Here is a 20,957-nt window from a genome sequence, read left to right on the forward strand (position 1 = left end):
GATTTAAAATAAAGTTAACAAGTGAGATTAAAAGTCAGACAAATTTGATATGAAATTTCCCTTTAAGGAGTAAAAGTGAGCGTCCCTCTTTTTTTATTTATGTAACTGCTCATTTTCTCTTATCTTTCAGCTCCTTTTAAGGGGTAGACCCTTTCCTATCAGTGCTTTGCTTTCTGTTAGCATTTATGAGACTCTGGACATCTCAAATGAACAAAATCATCTTACATCATGTTTGCACAAACAAAGATTTTGTGGTTATTGCGACAAAGCTTGGTGCAGAACCGATAAATTGTTAAATGTCAAGTGTCAGAATGTTTCCGAGAAGCATGCAGGGCCCACACAAGAAACAATCTCAGACAGTGGGATCAGTGTGTTGTTGTTGAGGCTGTAAAGCTGTCACATCAGGAAAAGCTTTGTCCTCTCAGTAGAGTTTTAACTGTGGTGTTTGAAAATGTTTGCTCTTGCGGTGTGAATTCCCCTGTCACTGTACGTACTGTTCCTTCCACATGAGGGAAACAGGTTGACTAATTTTGTTGGTTTTTATGGCTTTTTTTCTTCAGATTATCCGGCACTTTATTTACAAAGGTCTTCTTTAGCAATGCTGCCACACAGCATTAGGATAAACTGTGGTAACACGCAGAAACCTTTATTTATTTACTGGATGTTTGGCTCAGAAACCCTCACATATAAAGAAACTGAGTGTAAAAAGTCTTGGCAGAGGCCGATAAATAACCTGCCAGGTGTCATTTTGAAAAGGATGTGTCATCAGATGAAGCTTCAGCCCCACCTCTCTGTCATGATTGTGTTTGTACTCACTGGCTCTCATCTGCCCTTCTGCTCTGTCAGTATGTGCGTGATGTGAATGTACAAAACCTCCCAGTGCTGATTGCTGTATATCCCAGAGAGCTGTCATGTAACAGAAGTAAGTGCTCCTCATATTAGCATCACCATGACAGAGATTGAAAACAGCAGTGAACGATCGCACAGGAGATCAAACCTCCTACGAAACCGGTGATTTTTCCAAAATGCAGAGTCTCTTGTTGACTCTCGTAGACAATACAAGCTCTGCAAACAGAGACAGGGACTGAACATGACGTGCTTTTGAATTCTCTCTTTGATTACATCTTAATTTATGTGACATTTAATCGTTTACACTGTGACTAAGATCATGCAGTTCTGTCTCCTCCTGGAGTCAGTCAGGGTTTCTTCTCGTAAACATGACGTCTTCTGTGAAAGTTTGATGTCCTGACATGTAAACTGCAACTTAGAAGTTTAGATTCAGTTGAAATATCTAATACTTGCACCTGTTTTGTGTTTGTGTTTGTTTATGTTTTATTTAGTCTTTGTGATGTATTTTACTCCCATCTAAACTGGCTGTTCTACAATGCTGATGTGTTTCTGTGACAACGATTAAGGATGAGGGGAAAACTGGAATGGTGAGGCTTTCAGGCATTGACCCTTTGCATCCTCTTTAGTCCCCTTAAAAGGTTTTAAAGTAGTGCTTTGTAAACCATTGAGATAAAAGAAGCAGTGATTACAAAATAAGAATCCTGAACAGGTTTTTCTGGACTCCTATCCAGACGTGAAGTGGATTGACCCCGTCATTTGAAGCAACTTGACGCCTGGCCTTTGCTCCTGGTGACAGACGCACTGTCGCAGGAAAAGGAAGAAGGCAATTAGGATTCTTTGCGTAACTGGGAGATTTAGGGAGCGAAATTGAGCATACCTATCTTCAGGAGTGAGACACAGAGTGCGGGATGGAGGGGAAGAAAGGAGGAATGAGAAAGTGAAGGAGTACAAGAGCTTTGAGGAAAATAACAGGAGATTAGAGCAGGAAGGGAATGCATTCGGAAACCAAGCGTTGGACTAAAAACAACAAAGGATGAAAGGGAAATGATGGAGGGATGCAGAGATAAGGATGCACTACATGAAAGAGTGAAAAAAAGAGGAAATGTCAGTGTCTGAGATAGAGACAGAACAGAGAGGAAACTGTTGCAGTAAAATCCCCCTAATTGTTGCGAAGATAAGAATAAAAACAGGGTGAAGGTCAAGAAAACAATGGAGGGGTTTAGGAGAGCTGAAACAGGAACAAAAGAGACCAAACAACCCCACATGTCAAAAATGTAGATTCTGTTTTCTGTTCATATTTCATGTTTTACCTCAGTGCGGCGGTCTGCCAAACTTTTCCTTCTATTAAGCTCCTGGGAGTCTTCGTCACCTGATCTGTCATTCATGTTACATTCCTCTCTCATAGTTATTCCTCTGTCTTTTCTCACTCTCTGTGGTGTAGCCAACCAATAAAGCTGTGCTGTAAGTCAATCAACCCCTCCCCACACACCAAACCTATGTGTGTGTAAAGCCACCAGTCAGCCAGACTTCACGGTTCACTGGTTTCACTGGTCTGGGTTTGGATGTGGTGTGGAGCTCTCTGTGCCTTTGTGTGCGGTATGGTATATTAATTCCTGGAACACCTGCTGTTTGCATTCTTGTCCAGCCCTGTTGTCTCTCTCTCTCTCTGTCTCACACACACTCACATACATGTACACATACACATACACACACCTACACACACACACACATTCAACAAACAGTGGTCTGAACTTTTGTTCTGTAGATCCGTTAGTTGTCTGTCTGCCAGCTGGTCACTTCAGTTAAACTGGAGTTAAACTTTACTGTTGGGTGTGGTGGACACACACACACACACACACACACACACACACACACACACACACACACACACACACACACACACACACACACACACACACACACACACACACACACACACACACACACACAAAAATCACATTTAATCCTTCAAAATCATCTGCAGCACTTTCAGTGACCTTCTTATGCTGTGATCACACACAAATCATTTTCTTGCTTCATTCACATCAAATGCTGGAACATTATGAGTTTACAATCTGCTGTAGTCTATGCTAGTTAACGCAATTGCACCAGCATCCAGCAACCCCCCCCCACCCCAAATAAATAAATAAATAAATAAATACAATAAAATAAAAGATAAATAAATAAATAAGTAAATAGATAGAATAAAATAAAATAAAAAACATGTGTGTCTGCTCTGGACTGTTAAATTGAAGATAGACCCAGAAAGGAGCTTGTTTCATCCAATTGTAATCAAGCAAGTGCACAGAACAGTCGATAACGCCATACACACAGAACATTTTTGAACTGTTTTCCTGTTTGTTGCCACAAGACCCCTGAGGTGGCGAAACCATTATACCGACTGCATCAGTGGCTGCTATTAGTCAACCTTTAAACTACTCAGTTACTTGTTAGTAAACACAACATTCAAACTAGGCTCCTCCTCCTTGGCTTAGTGTCAGCAGCAGTCCACACCCACAGCTTTGGACTGTGACTATGTGAACGCACTTGCCAAACAACCACCTGTAGCACTGTGCTCCTATGTGGGAGAGACTTGAGAGCTCAAAGAAATTGACACATACCTGTTCAGTAGAAAGCCAACTTGCGTTGCTTTTTCTACCGTGCAACTCACCAAGTTCCCAAAAGCAAGTGAAAGTGGAGCCAAGTTTCACCCTCGTTTGGGAGAATGCACTATCCGTTTGGCGTTTCATTTAACTTTGGTTGTGTTTTTCTTCCTCCATGCTATGCTCACTGTCCTAGCTGCTCTGAGTAGCGTCTCTCACTCATCAACATGCTGTGATTGGCTGATGTAACCACATCTATTCTCTGCCCAGTAACGTCCCAAAACAACCAAAACATTAACATATAGGCAGAGGAGGGGGATGAGGCAGAAACAGACACTGACACACATGTATAGAGGGCCATTGGAGAGAATTGAGCAGGATTATTCCTGTAAAAGTTGACATTTCGTTCTTTGGGAAAATCCTGCAGACCCTACCTTTAAGGCTTTTTTTTTTTTTTTTTTTGTCAACTTTTGGCTCGTTAATGCTAGCATACTGTTTGTATTCCTGCATGTTACCTGAACGTTCATAGATATGTACTACTCCATGCACTATTATTCGAGGCCATGTCGAGCACTGTATGCAACAGCTTGTAGCAGACAAAGGGAAAACAATGAAGAACAGTTTGGTGAATGGTGGGGCTCTTTGAGGGAAGATTGTGCTGTGGTTAAAACTCTGAACATACATCTTTTATCTTACCAGGACATGGAGATGTTGGGGTTTGGGAGCCTTCTGGCTAAGCAAGTTGTTGAAAGCCTTGCAGGAAATCGAAAAGCACTAGAAGTGACACTTGTTGTCAGTTCCTGTCATTTGAATTATCAGGGAAAAGCATTGTCGCGATGAATCTAGTGGTCTCACATGATGCGGATGTCTGGAACGCCTCCTCCACCTTAGCCCGTAGGTGTAGACAAATCAAATCTGGTCATTGTGTTTGATATTAAAAGAAAAGAATATGTTACCAGCTCTGTTTACAAAGTTTGCTTTACACATGCCAGGGCCGTGTCCTTTTTTATAAGTCACTGATGTTAGATAACATGATGCTGTTGCTCTCCACCTGCCCCTCCGTCCTCACTATTTGTTTGTGTCCGGAGCGGTTTCCCTGGTGAGAGCAGAAGTTTCCACTGTGAACAAGAGCAAGAGAGATGGAGATAAGGATGGGGAGAGTGGAGGAGAAGGCTGAGAAAAAAAAAAAGAGAAGGGTAGGAAAAATGTAGCCAAGTGGAAACAAGTGTAAGATTGAGATAAAAGAGAACAGATTAGGAGAAAAAGAGAAGAAAAAGTGTTTAGTCAACTGTGAAACAGTAAAAGATAAGACAAGAGAGATTGAGACGCTGCGAAAGAGGGAGATTAGAGAGAAAGAGAATGTGGAGAGGGAGGCTGGGAATATAGGGAAAAAATTGGCTGTGAAGGAGTGACAGATTGACATTAAAGAGCAGGGACTGGGGAGAGGAGATGATTAAGATAGATGAAGGCAAGCAGGAGAAAACAGGGAATAGTGAAAGACTTCTGCTAGCCAAGAGAGAAGGACAAAAAAAGGAGTGAACATGTTGATATGGAGTGATGGAGGTAATATGTTTTCTGAATTCAGAGTGAGTGGATACTTGGAACTGCGAATCAACAAGTAAAAACAAATCGAGATGAAGCTATTTCAAAAGCTGAAAATGATAAATCAATACTATTGATATTTTATAGTCCAAAGGGGCTTGTTATCTGTGTCTTTCTGAAGAAGCCAGTTGTTGAGTGTAAATTAAAAGCCAGAGACAAGAACCAGCAGTATCTAGCCTGGATGATGATAGAGTCATCGTGGTCACAAAAGTTTTCTGGTTTAGTGACTGGAAAGAAGAGATACTGTCTCTGTGTTCTAATGCTCTAAGATTGGTCCCTCGATGATAAAATCTTTAACACATCAATTTTGCCCTGTAGAACTCGGGACGCAGTATCCATGATTTCTAAAAGAATGTTATAGTTTGAGTCATCGGACTCAAGACCCAGTGAAGTTTTTGGCATTACAGGATGATGTTAATGGTTTATTCTTCACATACAGTACGGTTTATCCTACACTTATGGCTCAAGCAACAAACAATGTTTACAGACATTGGTTTTTAGAGGTGATTTGGAGCCCATGCAGTGATACAACTACAGTGATCACTGTTTATATTACAGTGCTGCATGAGGGTCCAGAGATCCCAGTCATCCAGTTTGGGTGTTGGACCTTGTCACTTTTGTACAAAGAATCACGTCCCTTGGCCGTTTTTGGATGCTTCTTCTAAGTTCAGATACATGACTAACCTGTTCAAAATTAACTGGACTAATTGTGAGATGTTCCTCCAGGTTATTTTTACACAACTTTTTCAGTGTTTGCTTTCCACTGTCAAAGCTTTCGTGAAATGTGTTGCAGTTTTATTTGTGTCACTGAGAATTATTTTTAACTTAGTGCCTTAGGTTTGGAGAAACTGGAAACCTTGGTCTGAAATAGGCTAAAGGCTGTTACTAGTGAATCTGGCCTTTGTTCTTATTGCTCTGTTTTGGTCCCCACCATCTCCAGAGGGGGATGTCTAGCTAACTGTGGCTGTATTTTCCACAGTTTATGCTGTATGTTTGTCATTTAGAGCAAGGAAGATGCCGTCTACATGTGGAAACATGATTGGCGAGAGCACTTGGATAAGACATCTTTAAAACAAATACAATAAGCAAAAACAGAGTAACCCTTTTTTACATCAAACATTATTCTTTGGCTTAATGTTTATAAATTAATAAAAATGATGTTTCTCTGTTTGTGTGTGTGGTATTTTGTGGTGATACTTTTCTGTCCTGCTCTGTTTCTCCTGTCATGAACACTCCAACAGAAACCTTGCTAAACTGGGAGCTCACTCTGAAAGTGTATTTATTTCTCTTGTAATTAAGATAATTTGCTATATTATTCCAAGGTTGAAGTCTTTATTAACTGACCATTAACCTAAACCCTTTTAAGGACCCCTGGTGGACCCAGGACCCCATGTTGGTCTTTGGTGAAGTGCTGCCCTCGCTGTCTCAGGCTAGGGTATGGCTCTTATTAGCTGTCTTTGCTATGGCAGCTTGTGGAAACCTTTTGAAACCTTAGATGGTCTTAAATCAGATTTATAAATGTTTAGGTGTATTATGAAAAACACACACGCAGACCGCCTCAGCAGAACCAGACTGTTTATATATGTGTGTGAGAGTGTGTGTGTGTGAGTGAGCGACAGAGGGGCAAGTGAAAGTTTACAAAGAGAGGGGAAAGAGAGTCGTGTGTGTTAAATAAGAGAGAAAATTGTGTGTGCGTTGTTTGTCCGTGCTCTCTCTTGTGTGTGTGTGTGTGTGTGTGTGTGTGTGTGTGTGTGTGTGTGTGTGTGTGTGTGTGTGTGTGTGTGTTTTTCCTTGCCCTAATTCCTCCAGTACGACAGCGTTTCAATAAACAGGGAACACAGACACACACACAGACACACACACAGACACTCAGGCAGTTAGTTCATACACACTGTGTACTTGTAGTTAAAACAGATTGAATGACAGCCAGGAAACTTGATAAGCTTTAAAACTCTGATGATGGAAAGAGAAAATAATTTTGTCTCACGTTTTCTTTTTTTCTGGAAAGTTCTCATCTCGTAATTCAGAGCAGCAGGAGCTCTGTGAGTTTGTGTGTGTGTGTGTGTGTGTGTGTGTGTGTGTGTAGGTGTATATTTTCCTGGTGACTTTACGGTAGGAGTGTTAGTGTGTTTTGGTTTCTGTTTGTTTGTGTTTGTATATTTGTGAGTGAGTGTGTAATGGGGATGTGTGTATGTGTGTGGGCTCTCATGCTGTGGGGCATTCTCACGCTCTGTACTGCTGCCACATTCACCAAATCCACTGAGCGAGAACACACACAGAGGCACAAGAACACAAGCACACACACACACTTTGTGGGTGTTTGAAGAAATTTGTTTTTTGTCATTTCATAATAAAGCTGCGTGTTCTCCGGCTTTCAATGACAATATAACGCTTGTGCTCTTAATGTAACTCACCACATATACTTATCAGGTGTCACTCATCAGGTTATTAACCCTGTGTGTCTCTCTGTAGGGATTTGAACAGAAACAACATCACCAGGATCACCAAAGTGGACTTCTCTGGCATCAAGAACCTCAGGATTCTGTGAGTTTGCTTTTTAATTTTCTCCAAAATTTTGTGATACATTTTAAAATGATAAGCAGCTGGAACAGTCAAGAGATGTTAAGCCCTGTTTTTGTCATTTAAAAAAACTGAACCTCCTCTTTTCCTGTTACAATTGCAGTATTAATTTATTTGATAATGAATCATATGATGAAACCTTTAACTGGTAGAATAACAGATATCTTTTTTGAGTTAGCTTTGCTTGTGTAAGGAAGCAGTAGCTTCCTTTGTTGGGTGGTGGTAGTGGTGGAAAGTTGATTTGCCAGTTATCAGGCATCGGTGCCATAAACAGGTGCAAAATAGGGGAAATGACATCACTACTGATGCAGGGATGAAGCTGTGTACTTATGTCAGTGACAATGTCATGGTGCTGCTGCACAATCCTAATGTAACATGAACTAAGTACCACTGACTTAAAAAGAGATGAGCCCTTTTACATGGAACACCTTTTTTAGGGTTATAGACTATAAAAAAACATGGACATAGTCTCAGTGATGTCACCCATTGGTTTCTGAACAGGTGGTTTGACTTCAGATCAATGTAAACACATGTAAAGAAGTAGAGTTGAAGTGGATTTTTCGCATCCTGGCAAACATCTACACCTATTAGTCAAATATGCTATGGCTCTTATTGTTCAAATTTATGAGAAACTCTGCTTTGATTAAATCAAACTGTAGGGATTCAGCAACATTAACCTGCTTCACAATGTGAGGGAATAAATGAATGAGCTACATACCAAAAAACTCTTTTGAAACCAAGCTGCAGACATGTTAAATTATGTGTAAAAATGGGCATTGTAACATGGGACCTAATGGGGATTCCTTAGCTTTGGTGCCAACCTCAAGTGGACATTTGAGGAACTGCAGTTCTCTGCTGTTCCATATTGGCCTCACTTTTCAAACCAGATGTTGCTGTTTGGTTCAAGTCCCATGTGTAACCATTTGTAAAAGCTGTCCTGATTTTTTACTTAAATGAAACTTCTCAACCCAACGAGGACGTAGTTTTTGCACTTAAATGTAACAAAGTACGCCGTGCAATCAACTCTGGAAATTTTGGGTTCCAACAATGCTTGGTCAGGTTTTGAAAAGGGTCACAATCCATAGCCATTGTGAAATTTTTGCACAGGACACAATTGTTTAAATCCTTCAGACATAGATTTAAATTAAATGCAAAGTTCGAGGAAACGAGTTTCAGCCAATTTGGTTAGTGGTGGAATAAACCAGATTTTCTTGAGGAGTGGCAGACTGTACAAAAAAAAATCTTGCCTAGCGACAAACTACTGCTTAATCAATAAAACGTGCAACTACTAAGCAAAACTCTGTAACACCTCCTCTCCAATGAGACCCACTAACTTATCTGCATCACTTATTCTTTACCATGAGTTTATGCAATCAAGACAAACTTCCCTTTGCTTCCAAGAAGTTTTAGCTGTGCAAATGAAGTAAATGAATACCTCAGCACAACAACTGGACCATCAGAATATTCTCACAAGAGTGGTTTGTTTTCAAGCCGTAATCAAACGTCCTGTTCAGTCATTTTGAAGGAGGACTCGGTTTTTAACTCGACCACGTACCAGCAGGTCTGTTCTGACCTTTTTCTTTTTCCTCTTTGTGACCCATATTTGTGTCTTTACAAGGAATCCCATTAACAAACAGAAACCCTCCATGCTGGAGCAATTAGGTAAATGCTGTATTAACCTAATAGGCCTGTATGTGGCTATAGGGGAAACAGGTCTCCATAAAATAAAGTCTCTTGTCCTAATGAGGGATTTCAGTGCTGCAGAGAATGCAGGGGACCCATCCAAAGAGTTGATTTTCACCATTACTGAATATTTACGAGGTTGAATAATAGACTGATCGTGAGATGACATGCAGCCAGGCTCTGAAGGCTGAAACAACCACATGGCAGCAAAATGTTAAACTGATGCGGAAATGACCAAATGTCTAAACTCCTGGAGCTATTTTGTGGTTCTGTGATGTTTGGTTATCAAGACATTTTGAGTCATTATTCTCGGAAACAGAGTCATGGTTTGTAAAATCTCAGCAATGACTGTCACGATATGTGTTTGTTAATCTGATTGCTGTCTGAGGCATCGGCCAGACTGCAAGTCTAGGTATCAGAGGCAGGAAAGGTTCCTGATAGATACAACTTAACATCATAGCAACAGTCAGAGAGAGAGAAATTAATGCTAGCTAGAATACCACCAAAGGATTCACACAGAAGAATGTGTTTTTGTATGGGATTCATTAGAAAGTACTGATTTGGCTTGCCTGGTTTCCTCTGGCAGACTCTTTCACAGTGCAGGTGCAGGAAAGGCAAAATCACTTTTTGTCCAGGCCATAAAACAACTAAAATGGCCTTGGAAGTAGGGCTGCACAATGTATTGTTTTAGTATCCCCATCCCGATATGTGTTTGTGCAGAATTCATATTGCAAAGATATGCTTGTTCTAGAAATGTCTCAACATTACTTTTCAATGATTCATATCTCTGGAAAAATACTCAAGTCTACAAAAAAAGCAAAACATGGGGGGAGGAAAAATTTGTGAGCCACTGCGTGTCTGCTCATATTTGATAAATATCCATAGTATTATTTGGTCATAGAGGAAAACTTAAAATATGGAACCCCTGTGCAGGAGTGCGTTTTTAGAAAGTCTGGGCTGATGTGGGAATAGTCACTTGTGGGAAATATTATAGACCAATATCAGTGATTAATAAATATCAGCATAATTAAGTTCTGCTAACATAAATAGCGCACAGAGGCAGAGAGAGACAGAGGCAAAAAGGTGCGAGACTGTTACCATTTCAGGTAGAATTCAGCTAAGAAAAACAGTAAACTTACTGCAGGAAACTAAAATATCCCAATGTCATTTTTTCCAAATATTGCGCAGCCCTACTTGCCAGAGTTTTTTTAGCTGCAAGTTTGCTTACATAATGTTTTAGAGTCAACTATGTAGCCAAGAGCCAGACCTCTCTGTGCCATACAAGCAATCAATTAATTAATTGATTATATTTCCAAACTGTGGCATGTTAAGGGAGAAATCAGAGTGGTCCAAGAATTGAGCCTTGAGGTACCCCACAGGAGATATCTTTGATTGGCGAGAGTAATGTGTCTGTAGTTAAAGAGAAAGTCTTTTTTTGGATAGGCATGGGTTATGACAATTCATCCTGAGCTAAATAATATTTTAAATACAGATTCCTTTTTAGGCTCTAAGAGAGTTTTAACAGCCAAACAGGACCTACCCTACATATCAATGGAAAAATACCAGTAAACATATTTTAGTTTGAGTGGACAAAACATAGCTGACAGTAAATAAAACAGACTTCATGCCGAAGAAGTAACATTTTGGTTTCTTTATCTCTGAATTAATCCCTGGAGGATGAGAAAAGTGAGTCAGTGCTGATGCTGTGTTTACTCTGGTCTCATATCTAAACAGCTGCAGTCAGCAGAGTGTGACTCCTCACCTCCTCTCAGCTGTCCTTATTGACTCCAAGGGCTCTCTCACTTTTCTGCATCAAGTGGTTCTAGTGTTTGTGTGTTTGTGTGTGTGTATCTGTGTGTGTGTTAGGCCTGTAATAACTATAATCACTGCTGGCTGCATGCAGCTTCCCTCCTCACTCTGTTTTACCCAGACCAGCAGATAAAAATACACTCTCTGCTCAAACTAAGCTGAGGAGTGGAAATAGGCTTCTGCATGTGTTTGTTCAGGATTTGGGAAGTTGCATCAGCTAATATTTCAGGTTTTATATGAGTTTGTCTGAGTTAAACTGTGAAAGACAAAGAGGAACAGAAGCATTCATTCATTGTTTGCATTTTTGTGCTTGAAACGGGATGAGAAAGACTTAGGAAAAGAGGATATATCTGTGAGTGTGTCACTGAAAGAGAGAAAGTGTGTGTGTGTGTATGTGTGTATTTGTGTGTGGTGGGCCATCAGCTTGTTTCATGTGGCTGGTGATAAACTGCTGTGACATTTCCTTGCTCTAAATCTCTTAAAGAAATGAGGAGGAGATGGGAGAAAAAAAAGTCTGAGAAAGTACACACACACACACATACACACACTTTCTTACACACACATCAGTGCATACGATATGAAGGGATGAACAAAGGCATACATGGTCTCACAGAGTGTAACCTTTAGCCTTATCTGCCGTAAAAAAGGTATTACTGTTACTTACCCAGACTTTATCTTTCCCTGTCATTCCTCTCTCTTGCTCTCATATTCACACACTCCCTCACATCCACACACACATATACACACACACATATGCACGCACACGCACTTTAAATGCCTGGCTCTGGGATTCCGGGGCACTTACATACATCCCATGGGAAACGTTTCGTGTAGTTTAATGCTTCTCACATTCTTCCCATGAAGGCTAATAGCTACAGACAAAATATTCCTCAGTACCCATGAATATACGTAAACAGTCCCATAATTAGTGATAATTAGTCCTGTGAAAGTTTTAGACTCCCATGTTAAACAAGAAGACTAACCAATAATGCACAGCTCTGTTAAATACTTTTATTTGATTGGTCGTTACTTGATCGCAATTCATAGCAACAGTCTGTTATTCCTCAATAGCCGACTGTTGCCCTAACAAACCAACTTGTAAGGCAATTTTAAACATAGACCCTGGTGGAAAAGCTTAAAACTTATCGATGTTTCAAAAAAAGATTTGTTTATTTAAGATCTGTTAGTTTAAGGTGAGGAAAAAAAAGGCAGGAGAGGTTACAGACAGAAATGCTGGTGGTCATGTCAATGGATGGTATATGAAGTCAACATGTTACAGAATGCAGTACAGGACACAGAAGTATCGAAAGCTTCCTCTAATGACCATAAGCAAAAAGGATAAGATTCCTTCGTTTTGAAATTTGGACTCAACAAATTGCACAACCATAAAGTAACCTCTTTGGATTAAAAGCAAATATTGTCAAAGAAAGAAGGATGATACACTGCCTGGCCAAAAAAAAAAGAAAATTCCAACAACAAAAAAAAAAAAAAAGGTTTGACACGCTAGTACACATTCCCTGTGGCATTGTTTCTACAAGCTTCTGCAATGTCACAAGATTTATCTCCATCCAGTGTTGCACTAAGTCTGGGTCTGAACGCTGTGCAAAGCCTTCTCCAGCACATCCCAAAGATTCTCAATGGGGTTAAGATCTGGACTCTGTGGTAGCCAATCCATGTGTGAAAATTATGTCTTGTGCTCCCTGAGCCACTCTTTCACAATTTGAACCCGATAAATCCTGGCAATATGGGAATATGGCCATGCCATCAGTGAAGAAAAAATCCATTGATGGAATAACCTGGACATTCTGCATATCCAGGTAGTCAGCTGACTTCATTCTTTGAGCACAGACTGTTGCTGAACCTAGACCTGACCAACTGCACCAACCCCAGATCAAAGCACTGCTCCCACAGGCTTGTACAGTAGGCACTAGACATGATGGGTGGTCACTTCATCTGCCTCCCTTCTTACCCTGATGTGCCCATCACTGTGGAACAGAGTAAATTTGGACTCATCAGACCACATGACCTTCTTCCATTGCTCCAGAGTCCAATCTTTATGCTCTCTAGCAAATTGAAGCCTTTTTCCCAGTTAGCCTCACTGATTGCTAACTGACAGCTGTCAGACTTTACCGTCATCAATGCAAGATCTTGGTGAAAAATCAATGCAACACTGGATGGAGATACATTTTGTGACATTGCAGAAGCTTATCGAAACGTTGCCACAGCAAATGCATGCTATAATCAAAGCTAAAGGCGGTCTAACGATTATTAGAGTGTATTACTTTTCTTTTTGGTGGTGACTTGTTTTTTGGCCAGGCAGTGTATTGATGACAGATAATATGACTTACACATGTACAAGATAAGATCAGGAGAGAGTGATGAGAGAGAGCCAAATTCAACTCAAATAGGGAGTTCTTCACAGGAGCCTTAAGGACTGATGAATGAAAAAAAAGATGTTGCAGACTCTTATAGTGACGAAGCAGGAAAACTCAACTGTGTGAAGGGCTACATTAGCTTAAATTACTTTCTTAGTGTAAGAAATATGATCATTTTTAAGTCAGTGAAATAATTTAGAATCATTTTTTGTCTCAAATTTTGGATTTCTTTAGTAAGTAGCTTTAAAACAAGTAGGACAATGTATAATGAGGGGGTGGCTTAATTGGAGAAAGAGTAGGACAAGATTTTCACCCTCCCTGTCGTTAGTCTTACTCACACTGTCAGACTTCGGGTTCACTTTAACAACCTGTTTTTATTATTTTAATCTGAGCCATATTTTTGGTGGGGTTTTTAATGCTTTAAGACTGCTCAGTGAACCTAGAGTGAGAAATATAAAAAAAGTTGATGTAATAATTTTTAACCTTAGCATCCTACTCCGTCAGACTGCCTGATTAAATACGAATAAACATTTAACCCAGTTTTGTATCCATCCAAAACCATAAAAACCCAACCCAGCAGTCTGAATATTCCCTAATCTGAGCGGTCAGATCATCTTGCTGTAATCACACACTCAGCCTGTCTCTGCATGCTCTCTGCATGCACAACACTTACCCTAATATCTTTGGCAGCCCAGCATCACCAGATTTCTTCCAGATTGCGGCGAAATTGAGTAATTCCAAACAAATTTGGACGTAGGTGAAAACTCATGCTTGATATTGAACATTTGGCTGAGGAAGGTTAATGTGCTTTCACCCATTGTGCGTCAACAGCTAGAGAAGTTAATATCCCTGAAGTATTTCCTTGTTGCCTGCAGAGGCCAAGTACCCCATGTGTGCCATAAGGTAGTGTGACATCATTGCGCGTTTCATAATGGTTGCTTAAACGCTCTTATATTGTTGAATAAAGCATTATTAGAGACACCAGGCCCCACACATTAAGTGAATGCATGTTTTCCCCCTTTTTTCCTCCCATCTCTCCGCCTGATACAGACCAACACTCAAACAATACCTCATCTGAACTACGTGCCAGCATCGACTCCACACACCATGTGTTTGGCTTTGGATCCCTCGCCTTTCCATACTTCATACAATAAATCAGCATGCGGTAAATCCCTCATTTGGACAAATAAACTCTGATAGTTATTCAAAGTTATGACTTGATTTTGCTTACTCCAGAGTTTGAGCGTTAGGACTGAGAACAAGCAGTCAGACCTGGAGTAAACATACTGCATTAATGCTGTCTGCTCCGTATGGGGTGACTGATGTGCTGGAGTCGGGACTCTGGATATGTTTACATGTGTGTTAGGGTGTGTTTGCTACCAGTGAAAGACTCTGTACCTCTATTTGCTCCCTACATGTTTACACACATATCTGACATTACACATTAGTTCTACATGTGCATTTCTATGCATCTTCTGTGCAGTTTGTATTTGCACCTGTCAGTGTGTGTTTGTTTTTTAAAGCTAAGGAATCAGACTTTTTCTCCAGCTGTCGTTACTTTCCTAAACTGGTTGAAGCTTGCATGGTGTGTAAAGCTGGTATATTTCAATTTTCTAAAGCAATGAAGAGGATATCTCCCCATTTGTGGAGTCATGCAAACAAAAACATTTTCTTGGCAGCCAGAAGAACAAAACATGAGAGTGAAATAAGGTGACAAACTGCAAGAAGCCTCGAAACAAGGCACAATAAGTAAAAAAAAATGTGTTTGTGTTTAATTCTTTAGTAATAAAATTGCACATCAAACTTGACACTAAGGCTAGACTGTGATTTAGTCTACGAGTTGTCAAATTTTACAATCAAATAGTCATTTCTGTAGATTCATTTTTTTTAACTGAACGGCTTCAGTAATTCCATATGTACTCATTTTTGTCTTTTACTCAAAACATTACCAGTCGTATCCCACAGTAGGGCATGCAGGTTATTATTTAACACTGGTATCAGATCAGGATTGGTATTGGTTGATACCCAAAGCCCAGGTATCGGTATCGGGACCAGAAAAGCTGGATTGGTGCATCCCTAGTCTTGATCAAGAATATTCGAGCTGACTGCATGTTTCAGTCTTAATTCAAGACATTCCTGTGTCCTCATGTGTGTTATCCTAAAGAGCCAGTATGACAGTCCATGTATTAGACGCTGTAAAACAGCTGTATGTCTAAACATTTTCACTAAAAGAACATTCAAGGAAGGTCAAGCCAAAACAATTCAAAGTCTTCAAGGCTGTGCCAGATATCCTTTTCTGATGATATAACCTCTCCAGTCTTTCTTTGTCAATTTCCCTCTCATTGCATTCTTGGCTTCCACATCCCTTAATCACTGATCCTTGTCTCTTCTCTCCTTCTATTCTTTCATTTTCATCTTCATCATTGCTCGCCTCCACTTACTTTTGAATCAGCGTCTCTATTCTTTAAGTCTCTCCTCTGTTTTCAGGGATGTCAGTCTTAACATCCTCAGACAGAAAATATAAACACCCATATCAGTGAATACGTCTTCTCTCTTTTCTCTGTCCCATCTGGAAAACTTTAGATCGCCCTAAAACATGAACACACACAAGCACACACACACAGGCGGAGGATGAATAAGGTATCCTCTGAGGGGTGGAAGAGGGATGGGTTGTTAAGTGTTTGTTCTGGCTCTCAAGGTTGTGACATTTTTGAAAAGTTGCGTGTCCTAAACTCTTAAAACCTTTGCTGAATGCCAGGTCGTTTTTCCGATGCACTGATTGCTTGTTTATGCAACCTTTTTTTTTGGAAGTATAAGCTTCTTCTTCAGTGTTTAAAATCTCTCAATTTCTCTTTGGCAAGCGGCTGAAGCTCTCCTGTCCAGATATTAAGAGTTATCTCTTGTTTCTTCTTTGAAATTGATCCTTTAGGTCAGCTTGGCTGCAGAATGTATTCCCAACTACAAGGTTTTCCCTTCTGAGTTGTAAATGCTCAGGGATATCTTCTGCAACTATTACATTAACTAATATCTTCTTGGTCTTTCTCTCATAGTAAATATGTCTACTGGAATTGACTCTGAACTGTCTTTCTGGAGTAAACAGTTATTGTTTTTTTCTCTGTGTCTTCATACCGATCTCTGCAGTCACCTGGAGGACAACCAGATCACTGTCGTCGAGAGAGGAGCCTTCCAAGACCTCAGACTGCTGGAGAGACTGTAAGTGCAGCATTTGCAACTGCTACTGTACCTTTTCTGTGCAAGCAAAAAAGAAAACCTGGCCCTGCAAGCAGATAAAGCTGGAAAAAGACACGTAAAAATTGCAGTAGGCTATAAAATATGTATACTTCAAAACAGGCAAGAATGCATTCATGCATGCCAAGAGAAGACGCCATGATTCAAATGCACTGATGTAAAACCTTGTGTCAAAAACACCACATCTGGCACAGTTGTTGCTGTTGGTGCCACACACCATAAAGTTTCACATGCAAATAAAGAAAGTAGTGATAACTCTCAAATTTCTCAAATGCACCACTCAGAGATATGCTGTTGTAGCTGTGGCTGCAGATTCTAGATCAAATGTGCAGTTCACCAATGCAGATTTTTCTGGAGTGTTTGCCAAATTGGTTTTGGGGTTCGTCTCTGCATCTGTCTGCACAATTCTTCACAAAGGCCTCCTTTGTGATGTTTTTGCTCCCAGATTCATAAACTTCCTTGAAGATGCTATGAGGAGGATCTGGTTTGATTGCACTCCCTCACCACCAGGTGGCCCGGAGTCTCTCCACACTGTCGTAAATTACTTTTAGCGAGGCGTGTGTTTGTTTTGGAATTCAATGGAGATCTGATCAAAACAAGTTTTCTTTGCTCAAGACAACTTTTTACTGGATACAGTGTGCTGAGGTAAGGTATTTATCAGTACAGTTACGTAGCGCTACAGTTTGAAATGCGACATCAAGCAGACATTGTAGCAGCCAGCTATATGTTAGCAACATTGGCAGCCTGGTGCTCCGATGAAGCTAAGATATATCTGTTATGTGTAACATTAGTAAATCCTGGTTAGCTGTGTCCTGCCAGTCATCTACCAAGCAGAGCTAATGTAACCTCACTCTTCATTTTATTGATAGACTCTCAAGTTTGAACAGACCACTGCAGAATAACTGCTGCATGTGGGTTGGAATGAACATTATCGCATCAGCTTAGCCCCTGTGTTTAAGAGTGATACAGCCCAAGCTAAAGGCTAATTAGCCTTAAGCTCAGGCTGTATCACTCTCCCGTTTAGCTTTCTTCTGCTCCTCTGTCCTTTTTCTGTCTGACAGTTAGGCTCCTGTGTCCACCATTACAACAAAATCAGTCATAGAAATTGTTTTGAGCAGAGAAAAACACAGATCTCTGTGTTTTATCTCTTCTCACAACTAAACTTCGTCAGCTGGCGTGGTGTTGCCACACAGACCTAGACATGCCGTATATCAATCTGGTCCTGGTTGACCCAAGCTGGAAGCTAAGAAGTTGGAATTTAAAATAACCTGTAACCAGCAATATTGGCGCTGATAATCTCATTTTAAAGAGTGGATAACAATCAGGCAAATATCTTGAAGGGAGCCTTTTTCAAGATCACTTTCAAACTCCTTACGGACCCTTTAAACAACAACCAGGTCCTGCTATAACAGTGAAAACACCATTACACACAGGACCTTAAACTGGAGCTGAAACATGGGAGGAGTGTACATGGATGACACCACAGTCTATCCACTTAACACACAACAGTGGAATCTCTCACAGATACTGCCTGGTTCTGTGTAAGTGTGTGTATGTGTGTGTGTGAGCTCACACCAAGGCTCCAGTTTACAGGATAAAAGTGTCATTGCTCTGAACAACACTTCCCACACACACCTGAAGGTTTGTGCCTCTGTGTTGCTGAGATAAAGCTGTGCAGGAAGAAATCCTGCCATGTTTCAGCTACATAACACTTCCACTAATGCTGTTTTCAGACTTCCTCTAGTAGGACTACATTTCTTGTTTTAATCTGTTAGTTTCAGGTAGTGCAACACACCGTGCAGAAATTGAGATCAGCATTTTCAGCAACTTGGCTGTCTTTGCAGTGGTGAATTCATGTTGGTTTGAGCAGGGGCTGAGAAATAGTTCAGCAATGAGTCTACTCAGGTTGTGACTTGTTTTTATGAAATTAATTCATGGTAAAATACTCCAAATGTTCCTCTACAGAGTCATGATGTCAGTAATTGAAAGGTCGTGTGACGGGACACTTATCAGAGTTTCTGAGTGGCAGCAACATGTGTATCTTTCTTAATGGAGATCACACGTCTGATAGAGAAAGCGAGAGGTGACGGGTTGCTTTGGTGTTAAAAGGCTTTTTAATGCAGTGTGTCAGGAGGAGTCAAAGGTCAGGGCTGAGGAGCATTTCATTGATCTAGGGCTTTTTGAAAATCAGACCATATTTCACATCACATTTTGTTCTGATGACGTGTATTTTCTCTGCTTTGGCTGAGCACATTTAGGAGAAAAGCTCAGCTGTTGGGACAAGAGCAAAGAGGCCCCTGAAGTTTTTACTTCCCTGATAGTGAAATGCTTTTTAAAATGCTTAGCTGACAGCTTCTCTGATGTTCTGCCTGTCAGGGTGAAAGGTCAGGGGCGAGAGGTCTTGGTGCTGAGTCTGTGAGATTTATGGCGTCACAATGTGAAAAACATGGAGCTTATGCACTCATTTCTTAAAGTCAGAAGAGTCATGTGTGCCAAAACATTAAACACTGAAGTCATGAAGAAGATCATAACTATTTTACCAGCCTTATATACATTAAAAATCGAATCACATTGTTCTGTATCTTTTTTTAGATGTAACGTGCAACAAAATAGCAGAAATGTACAATTATGTTCTCTGAAACTTTTGAGCTGCCATGCTCCCAACTTCAGGATCTCATCGTCAGCACTGGTTTCCCCATTGATACAAGTTTATTTCAATCTTTTCCAGCTCTGCTAGACCTTCCTTACCTTTTTGCTAATACAACTAGTTTCCTCATTATAATATATTATCCTATTTCACTACAAGACAACAAAAGTGTTTTTTTTTTTTTTTTCTGGCAACCAGATACATGTTTTAATGGGTCCAGACCAGGGATTTCAAACTCGTGCCATAGAGGGCCAAGAGGATGGAGGTTTTCTTTCCAACCAAAAACTCCACCAGCTGATTTCATTGATTATTCCCTGCTCTCTGCTTGAAGGTGAGGTAATCAATGAAATCAGCCTCCATGGCATAAGTTTGAGATCCCTGGTCTAGACACTAGAACAGTGGGCTGTTATAGGCCAGACCATGCAGTGCCATAAAGACTCCTGTAATGTTGCATTATACTTCAAGATGAATCATGATGTTCAAAATCCCATGGTAACCAATTAAATTTCTGATAAGTTTTAATAAAATTTAACGAAGAAATAATGGTGGTTGGTGCAGCAAGGATGGTAGGATGTGCAAAGAGACCCAAAGTTAGCATATTTCAACAAAGTAAAAAAAAATTAACAAGAAGCAAAATTATTTGTTGTTGGGAGGGAGAGAAACCAGTATACCAGCAATTTGCTTCAGATTAAACAAAAATGCAGTATCTTTGACTGTCTTCAGGTTAAAAAGATCTTGTACTGCTGCTGCAGAGGAGTTATCTTTGGATAATAATGAAGGATCCCTTCTTCGGTAAACCTACCTGACCTTCCTAAAGTCAAAATGAATCCAAAAGCTATTTTTTTGTATTGGTACAAATTGATCTGAGGGTGGCTGATAGCTGACCGGTGCTTCGTCTGATGGCATGGAAATGGTGTAAAAATACATAAGTAGATACTTGGCCCATGGGATATGTCAAATGTCCAAATGCCAAATGAAAAAATAAGGAGTCTTTTAGTCAAATACTTAATTTATTGAATAAATTTAGACTTTTGTAATATATTCTTTGCAAATGCTCATATTGCAAAATGGTGAAATTGCCATGAACTCTGCAGCCCTAGTTCTTCACTAAGTTAGTAATATTAGTCCTCATGGGTAGCTGCTTTCATGTGTAGTGTAAGGTTTGGATCATTCAGTAGGGGAGGTGTTTTCTCAAGAGAAGGGTTTTTTGCTGCAAATGTCCGTATTTTGAGCTTCTTGCACTATGAGATCAGTTTTCTGAAGTCTCCACACCATTTCTACGGGACCTTATTATGACTTTTAGAGATAGTTTTCCAAACTCTGAATATATAGTGCCCATCAACTTGTGGTCTGGTGTTGTTTCAAAGTAAACTCGTCATTATTTCTTAAGAAGTACACAATGGATTTGTCTTTTTCAAACCCAGAACAGATTTGCGAGCTGAAGTTTGAAAGTGACTCATGAGTGTAATAGTACCCGATCATGTGCTTCACTCTTTACCGGCAGTTATTCTCTCGGAGCAGGGGTCAATTATTTCAAATGGAGGAAATCTCTTCCTGGAC

At 40.2% G+C, this 20,957-nt stretch overlaps 1 protein-coding gene across 1 annotated transcript in view; it reads left to right on the forward strand.

Moving 5' to 3' along the window:
- Positions 1 to 20,957, forward strand: part of slit3 (slit homolog 3 (Drosophila)) — a 266,848-nt gene that overhangs the window by 10,217 nt on the left and 235,674 nt on the right. Inside the window, exons 2-3 of the mRNA XM_074674087.1 lie at positions 7,527 to 7,598; positions 16,643 to 16,714. Of these exons, the coding sequence (XP_074530188.1) occupies positions 7,527 to 7,598; positions 16,643 to 16,714 (144 nt within the window). The remainder of the gene's footprint in view (positions 1 to 7,526; positions 7,599 to 16,642; positions 16,715 to 20,957) is intronic.

The sequence above is a fragment of the Halichoeres trimaculatus genome, unplaced genomic scaffold (genome assembly GCF_033239565.1).
Source record: "Halichoeres trimaculatus isolate MK-OKI-2021-1 unplaced genomic scaffold, fHalTri1.1 fHalTri1_scaffold_7, whole genome shotgun sequence".
In the NCBI taxonomy this organism is placed as follows: domain Eukaryota; kingdom Metazoa; phylum Chordata; class Actinopteri; order Labriformes; family Labridae; genus Halichoeres; species Halichoeres trimaculatus.